This window comes from Mustelus asterias, chromosome 22 (genome assembly GCF_964213995.1).
Source record: "Mustelus asterias chromosome 22, sMusAst1.hap1.1, whole genome shotgun sequence".
In the NCBI taxonomy this organism is placed as follows: domain Eukaryota; kingdom Metazoa; phylum Chordata; class Chondrichthyes; order Carcharhiniformes; family Triakidae; genus Mustelus; species Mustelus asterias.
The window spans coordinates 60,896,084-60,905,042 of record NC_135822.1 but is presented as its reverse complement, the minus strand read 5'-3'; the positions used below and the strand labels follow the sequence as shown (position 1 = coordinate 60,905,042).

The window sequence follows — 8,959 nt, the reverse complement described above, 5'->3', positions numbered from 1 at the left end:
GGGCAGTTAAGTCAAGCACATTGCTGTGCCTCTGGAATCACATGTCGGCCAAACTGGGTGGGGATGGCAGATTTTCTTCCCTTAAGAATATTTGTGAACCAGATGGGTGTTTCCGACAATCGACAATGGTTTCATGGTCATCAGTAGATTCTTAATTCCAGATATTTTTATTACATTTATTGAAACCCATGTCCCGAGAGCATTAGCTAAGTTTCTGGATTGATAATCTAGCGATAACACCACTAGGCCAACGCCTCCCCTGTAAAAACTAAGGTACTAATTACACGACAGAAGCTCGAACAGAAAGAGACAAGTGGCTGGGGAATTGAAGGGTTAAATACATGGCTTGAAAACTGGTTTGAGAAAATGGGTTTCGATTCATGGGACGCTGGTACCTGCATTGCAGAAAGTTGGTATTGTATCATTGGGGCACCTTTCAACTGACCTGTACTGGGGCCTGTGTTCTGGTGAGCTGTATAACTAAGCGGTGGTGAGGACTTTAAAAGAAATAATGGGGGCAAGGGATAATGTAAGGGATATGTCGTAAATCAGACGGAAACATCAAGCTAACAGAGTGGTGATTTCGGTAATGAGTGGGGCAGGAAGGGACGCAGAGATCAAGTTTAAGTGTGTACCAGCAGATGAGGCCGGAAACTGCAAAAATAGTAACAAGACGGAAATACAGAGAGGTTTGGAGCATTCAAAAATATGGACGCACAGATAGAAATGACTTGAGGCGCAATACAAGGTGGCTGAGGCTTTGACCGATATACTGAAAGGTACTTGACAATTGGAAGTGATAGGAAGCTTGGAAAAGGGAATGAAATCACTCTGTTAATAAAGAATGTCATTATTACAGTCATGATGTGGAGATGCCGGCCTTGGACTGGGGTAAACACAGTAAGAGTTTTAACAACACCAGGTTAAAGTCCAACAGGTTTATTTGGTAACAAATACCATTAGCTTTCGGAGCGCTGCTCCTTCCTCACATGGAGTGGAAATTTCTACAGTTTGCTGAAATTCCCTTGTTGGGGGGAAGTGCCTGCGATCTGACCGTGTTGCGGGGGTGTAGCGGATAAGGGGGTCAGTAATTTTGTGAGGGTGGCGCAATACCTGTAGGAACCAGGGGGAGGTATCATCCGGTCTGGGAGAGGTGTGGCAGTGGAGCGGCAGGCTCCACTGTGCATGGACAATTGGAGGCGCGGATTGGAGCTGAACGGCTTCGTTCGCATTAAGCCCCGCCCACAGGCTTCTGCAGCAAGATTAATAATCGCTGATATTTTTGCCGGCAAAGTGCGTATGGGGGCGCCTGAGAACGGGACTAAAAGTCGGATCTGAAACACTCCTTGTTTCAAGCCCACTCAGCACTGAGAATGAAAAGGGTAAATGAGGACCTTATGAGTTCCAAGTGGAAAATTGTTTGCATCAAACATTTTTTTAAAGTCACAAGTTACCAGACAAAGATAGAACATTTCGTTTAATTTAAACCATGTTTCTATCCCTTCATGAAATTAGGATCGGGTTGCACCAATTTGCATTCACCAATGGACATGGGAACATAGGGATTGGGAGCGGAAGTTGGCAACTCAAACCTTCGAGCCTGCTCCGCCATTCAATCAGATCTTGGCTGATCTTTTCGCGGTCTCAAATCCACCTCCCTACCTGAAACCCATATCCCCTTATCTTTTCGTATTCTAAACGTTACTGAGATGACCCTCACCATAGACATTGCACCGGGTTTAAAATGTACACTTATTTTTCAATGTTATTGGTCACCACGGAGATGGTAACACAGAGCCGATCACAGGAAGATTGCAAAAGGAATAGAACATCGCCCACAAGGGCAGAAAGTACTCAGGTGTCAGTGTGTTTATGTGATATTAATTTGAGTACATTTTGGCATGTTGCCAATGTCGGATTGCCGTCGAAATTGGATTTGTGCTTTTTTATGTAGGGAGTGCGAAGCCGATATCATCATAGATCCAGATACCATTTCTTCGTAAAGTATCCGGAATTCATACCCCACACTTGGTTACATTTCGACTTTTCTTTGTGACATTTACATTCATTTTCTGTCTCAGTGAATTCTAATTCTGAACTTCTTATTTCAGGCAGACCTGGGGACAATCAGTTTATTCAACCAGGTAATCGCTCTTTATTTTATCTACTATCACTGTTATTACTCCATCCCATTAAATATGAAGGCTGGGTCATAGCCACAATGCCCTTTTGATCACAGATTAATCTGCTGTCTGATTATCAATGGTGGGGACTGTGTCCCATGCACTCTTCTGAATGATCCTTCATTTCAACTCACAGACTGCTCCTGTCTCCATACAGATAGATTTAAAAAACGAGGCTGATTGAAGAGCAAAATTTGAAGGATCAGCTTCACTCACACTGCTGCCGTTTCCAAAGGGACTCCCACTTTCCATCTCACCAATCAGCATTGATGTCGTGATCACATGAACATTTTAGAAAGCGCAGACTCAGAAAGAATGTCCCCGTTGGTCGGGGAGGCCAGAACCAGAGGTCAGCCTTTGAGGATAAGGGTTAAACCTTTTTAGGACTGAGATGAGGAGAAATTTCTTCATCCAGGAAGTTATGAGTCAGTGGAATTCTCTACCACAGAAAGTAATTGAGGCCAAAACGTTGTGCGATTTCAAGAAGAAATTAGAGACAGCTCTTGGCGTGAAAGGGATCAAGTTATAATTGGGGGGGGGGGGGGGCGGGGAGGGGGGGGGAAGGTGGGATCAGGATATTAATTTCATGATCAGCCATGATCACAATGAATAGCAGAGTAGGCTCGAAGGGCCGAATGGCTTACTCATGCTTCCACTTGCTATGTTTCTAAGTTTGCTTATGTAATTTATATGGGAGCATTTCCCCTCACATCTTCCTCCGGAATCTCACAGCTGTTGATCCAGTCAGTACTGAGCACAACAAACAAGTGATCATTTCTCCCCGCCCATCTCTCAAACTCTGGAAATTCAGACATATTCTGAATCCGTTCCCAGCTCGATCGCACAGGAGCAGCTGTGATGGTAAAATCTAAACTCTGAATCCAGTTTCCCTGCTCTCATACACCGAACATTCACATACCCCTCCCCTTCTTTACGAGGTTTCATATTCACTCCGGGTTCTTTATTCGGAGCCGAGTTGGGGGTTGTGTCTGGAATCAATGTTCTCATTGATTCCTCTGTCCGGTGAACGGGATCGGAACGTACGCTCGGACACTGCGGGTTTAATCCACTGTGACAACTGACATTATTTCTGACATTTTACAGAGCTGGTGACTCTGAGACTGGCGGATGGGGGCAGTCCATGCGCTGGGAGAGTGGAGTTTTACTACATGGGTATCCGGGCGACTGTACCGGATTATCGCTGGGACTTGCGGGAGGCCACAGTTGTGTGTCGGCATCTGGGCTGCGGGGCGGCGATCTCCGCACCGGGCAAGGCTTACTTTGGGGAAGGATCTGGATTAATTCTTCCAAGGAGTATTGAGTGCGGCGGGTATGAGTCCTCCTTGTTGGCTTGTGCTTCGTCTGACTATTTCCTAACTTCACACTCCAATGATGCCGGTGTCATCTGTTCAGGTAAAAATTCCACTGCAGTCTCTCGTTTTCCGCCAGTTTCCTGAAAAGGCGGAGGTAATAATAACCTTGGATTATTATTAATTGGGGACGGGACGGTGGCGGATGGGGGCAGTCCATACGCTGGGAGAGCGCTGCTTTAGCACTGCTGCCTCAAAGCGCCAGGGACAAGGATTTGATTCCCGGCTTGGGCCACTGTCTGTGCAGAAACATTTTGATAGTAAAACAGACCAGACCAGTAAACTGTTTAATAAATACACACAATCCTATGGAAGCTCCAGGAATCTGACCCAGAGTTTTCTTCTGGTCACCATCACAACTGATTAAGACATTTTACTTAATTAAATAATTTTACACAATTTTCTGTTTGTCAGATTTTGCTGTGAGTATCTTGGAAATCTGTTAAAAATGTTACTTTTAAGTCTTGTGAATGGATGTTCATTTCCCGACGCACTATTCTAGAACAATTCTGCCTCTAAGTGAGGATATGTGGAGGCATCGACCCACTTGTGTTATCATTAGACTATTCAGAAACTCAGCTGATGTTCTGGGGATCCAGCATTGAATCCTGCCACGGCAGATGGTGGAATTTGAATTCAATAAAAATAGATATCTGGAATTAAGAAGCAACTGGCGACCATGAAACTATTGTCGATTGTCGGGAAAACCCATCTGGTTCACTAATGTGCTTCAAAGAAGGAAATCTGCCGTCCTTACCTGGTCTGGCCTACATGAGACTCCAGAAATACAGCAATGTGGTTGGCTCTCAATTGCCCTCGGGTAACTAGTGATGGGCAATAAATGCTGGCCAGTCAGCGACTCCCATGTCCCATGAATAAAAATAAAACACAGATATTAAGGACTGGAATAATGTCTCATTGCTTCCATGTGAGTTCCCTCAGCTCTTTCACCATATTCCCACTGAATTTGCAGAAACTGATGACTTTATACCTCATGAGCAGTTGATAATTTGTTTTCCGTCTTTGTGCTTCAGTCAAACACCGAAACTTTCCACAGTAAACAGATATGCCATTGTTTGTGACATTTTAATTTCAGCTCATAGCATTCATCCAGGTCACAGTGACCCAGTGGTTAGCACTGCTGCCTCACAGCGCCAAGAAGCTGGGTTCGATTCCTGGTTTGGGTCAACGTCTGTGTCGAGTTTGCAAATTCTCCCTGTGTCTGGGTGGGTTTCCTTCGCGTGCTCCGGCTTCCTCCTACAGTCCAAAGATGTGCAGGTTAGTTATTTTGGCCACCTAAAATTGCCCCTTAGTGTCAGGGGAGCCAGCTAGGGTAAATACATGGGGCTGTGGGGATAGGGCCTGGGTGGCATTATGGTTGGTGCAGACTCGATGAGGCAAATGGCTTCCTTCTGCACTGTAGGCTTCTATGATCCTTCTTCGTATCAACTGTGTTGTAACTAGATTTTCAAATTAAACTCAAAAGATAAATTGGCCTATTTTGACCAAAACGTTTAAAATGAATCTGGCAATAAAGGTGTCATGGTGGCACAGTGTCTAGCACTACTGCCTCACAGCAACAGGGACTTGTGCTTGGGTCACTGCCTGTGTGGAGTCTGCATGTTCTCTCTGTGTCTGCGTGGGTTTCCTCCGGGTGCTCCAGTTTCCTCCCACAGTCTGAACGATGTGCTGGTTAGATGTATTGGCTGTGCTAAATTCTCCCTCAGCATACCCGAACAGGCGCAGGAGTGCGACGACGAACGGATTTTCACAATAACCTCATTGCAGTGTTAATGTAAGCCTACTTGTGTCACTAATAAGGAAACGTAAAAAAAATCAGTGGACACAGTGGACCTGCCAAGGACATGACATTATTGATGAGATTATAGAAACATTCATAACCATTTTATTAGATATAGAGCACCTTATGCTCCTCACTGCCTATTGAAATATAATTTTCAGAAAGTGCGAAGGCCAGACTGGTGAATGGAAGCAGTCCCTGTGCAGGAAGAATAGAGCTATATTGGAGTGGAACCTGGTCCACAATTTGTCGTGATAAATCCTCCTGGTCGGTAGAGGATGCGAAACATTTTTGTAAGCAGTTGCACTGTGGCTCTGCGGTAGCAGCGCCACTGAACTCTCACTTTGGAGAAGGATTGGGGCCTGTATTCGGACCGCCTGACTGTGGACACCAGCAGGACGCTGGAGTTATCTGTTCAGGTACAAACTCAAAAATTACGTGAACAAACCAGTTTCATCCGCAACTTTGTCGAGGCAAATAGAAATAGATTAGATACGTTTTCATGTTGATAAAGAGGAAGCATTATTCGGGGGGTATTTCAAAATGTAGGAGACGGCACCGTGTCCAGATGCGTGTACTTGTGGAAAAGGGTCGCTGATTATTTGTAGGTACAGAGACCTTGCTGAATTTTTCTCCCTGCCGCTTTTGCTCAAAGCCAAAACAATCACACTGCCTTCAACTAACAGATTCAACACTGACATGAGGATTGAAATTCTGTCCACTTGCCAAAGGTGCAGAGAAACGGAGTAGATTGTTGTGGATCAATTTGAAATAGAGTTTCTTCACAAGTTTACAATTGAGGCCGCTGGGCTGGAGAGGGGAAGGCAGTAGGGGTAAGTTTAATATAGTAGTGCACTAGTGTACACTGGATGACAGCAAATTTTCAATGGGCATCACTCCAAACCATTGTGGCGAACTGGTTTCAAAGGCTGTGTCAAGTTTTTGAGACTGTCTCGAGCGGAAAAAAGAGAATAATATATGTTTCTGGGACAGGTTTAAGTGGATTTCCAAGCTGTGGAATCCATTTTTTGAGAAACCTCGTGGTTTCCCGTGGGAAAATTGGGCTCATTGGGAGATTACATTTCAGCCTGTTATCACAACGGAGACAGGGACACTTGGTGAAACAATATGTGTGCGTGTGTGTATTTTGACAGAGAATTAAACATACAATTTACCAAAGTGTTCTTGAATGTTCAAGCTATGGCGCCTGTGGCTAAGATGTGGAGATGCCGGCGTTGGACTGGGGTAAACAGAGTAAGAAGTTTAACAACACCAGGTTTATTTGGTAGCAAATGCCACAAGCTTTCAGAGCCTTAAGCTCCTTCTTCAGGCGAGTGGGAATTCTGTTCACAAACAGGGAATATAAAGACACAAACTCAATTTACAGAATAATGGTTGGAATGCGAATCCTTACAGCTAATCAAGTCTTAGGTAAAAACAATGTGAGTGGAGAGAGCATTAAGACAGGTTAAAGAGATGTGTATTGATTCCAGACAGGACAACCAGTGAGATTCTGCAAGTCTAGGCAAGCTGTGGGGATTACAAATAGTGTGACATGAACCCAATATCCCGTTGTCGCAGCGTCTGCATGGTTTCTGAACATCTCGCCAAGGCCATCCCCACACCCCCATTTCTTGCCTTCAAACAACCGCACAACCTCAAACAGACCATTGTCCGCAGCAAACTACCCAGCCTTCAGGAGAACAGTGACCACGACACCACACAACCCTGCCACAGCAACCTCTGCAAGACGTGCCGGATCATCGACACAGATGCCATCATCTCATGTGAGAACACCATCCACCAGGTACACGGTACATACTCTTGCAACTCGGCCAACGTTGTCTACCTGATATGCTGCAGGAAAGGATGTCCCGGGGCATGGTACATTGGGGAAACCATGCAGACGCTGCGACAACGGATGAATGAACACCGCTCGACAATCACCAGACAAGACTGTTCTCTTCCTGTTGGGGAGCACTTCAGCGGTCACGGGCATTCGGCCTCTGATATTCGGGTAAGCGTTCTCCAAGGTGGCCTTCACGAGACACGACGGCGCAGAGTCGCTGAGCCGAAACTGATAGCCAAGTTCTGCACAGATGAGGACGGCCTCAACCGGGATATTGGGTTCATGTCACACTATCTGTAACCCCCACAGCTTGCCTGGACTTGCAGAATCTCACTGACTGTCCTGTCTGAAGACAATACACATCTCTTCAACCTGTCTTAATGCTCTCTCCACTCACATTGTTTGTACCTTTAAGACTTGATTAGCTGTAAGGATTCGCATTCCAATCATTATTCTGTAAATTGAGTTTGTGTCTTTATATGCCCTGTTTCTGAACAGAATTCCCACTAGCCTGTGGCTAAGCCATACTATGATCTGTTAGGACGTCTGTGCCGAGATTGTTCAGAAGTTTATTTTGTTGATGATAATTGAACCTGCAGATCACGGTTCGTGTAGGCTGCTTGAAGATCAGATCCTGTTCAAGGAAGAGCAGTTGAAATCCACTGAATTGAAGTGATTTATTATTAACACATGTATTGGGATGAAGTGAAAAGTATTGTTTCCTGTGCACTATATAGACAAAACATGCCATTCATAGAGCACATAGGAGAAAAGGAAAAGAGAGGGTCCAGAATGTAGTGTTACGGTCATAGCGAGGATGTAGAGAAAGATCAACTTAATACATGATTGGACGTTTTAAAAGTCTGACGGCAGCAGGAAAGATGCTGTTCTTGAGTGAAGGATAATAGCGTTCTAAGAAAATAATGTGGTGAAACTGTTGCCTGAGAAATCTGTGATGTGTCAGCTATTTAAATTGGAATTTATAGTTGCGTTGGAATACAATTTGCCAGTGTTTTCGTGTTCATTTATTGTTGATTTTGGTGTGATAGTTACAGTATAAGTTTTAAAAGATGAGAGCTTCTCCAACAATTTCTTCCATTGTGTTCATTTGGAAAGTTTGTTTCTCTGTGGTTATTGGTGTCTGTAGCAAAAATCAGGGCTGTCCAGGATCGAGGAAGGTTGAACAAGACTTTGAGAATGTTGACAATGTCATTCTGGTGGAAGGATTCAAAATGAGTGCCCCTTTGGTCATAATGACACATTGGAAGAACATAAAGTTCGTCGAATAAAAGACGATTTGAGATAGAATAGCAGATTTATTGCTATCAGGTCTCAGTTTGGGAACTCAGCGCGGAACTGGAGAGATAGGTTTGCTGGGGCAAATAAATCTGCCTCAGCAGAGAAAGATGGCAAAGGAAAATACCCAGATTCTCCCCGGGTTAGTAACAAAGTGTGGAGAACAAACTTATTTCAAGGGAACGGATCTCTTATTTTTATCACAAATAGGGAAATGCGAAGGCAGATTGATGGAACTGGATCAACAAGTCTACAGCATTTGGACAATCACATGGTGTCGTTCCAGTACAATACAGTCAATGCAATAGTAGTGTAAGAATAACACTAGAATTAATATTCGTAATGGTCGTAATTGTGACTGTGCTTATTGTAGTTATGCAAATAGTGTTAGGCATGATTGTGATCATAAATGCTGATGTTTCTTTTGAGCTGCAAAGAGATCAATGGTGAATCGGTTCTA

General features: G+C 44.3%; 1 protein-coding gene across 1 annotated transcript in view; it reads left to right on the top strand.

Annotated features, from left to right (window-relative positions):
- Positions 1 to 589: 589 nt before the first annotated feature.
- Positions 590 to 8,959, top strand: part of LOC144509712 (scavenger receptor cysteine-rich domain-containing protein DMBT1-like) — a 30,437-nt gene continuing 22,067 nt past the window's right edge. Inside the window, exons 1-3 of the mRNA XM_078238493.1 lie at positions 590 to 689; positions 2,112 to 2,144; positions 3,288 to 3,596. Of these exons, the coding sequence (XP_078094619.1) occupies positions 590 to 689; positions 2,112 to 2,144; positions 3,288 to 3,596 (442 nt within the window). The remainder of the gene's footprint in view (positions 690 to 2,111; positions 2,145 to 3,287; positions 3,597 to 8,959) is intronic.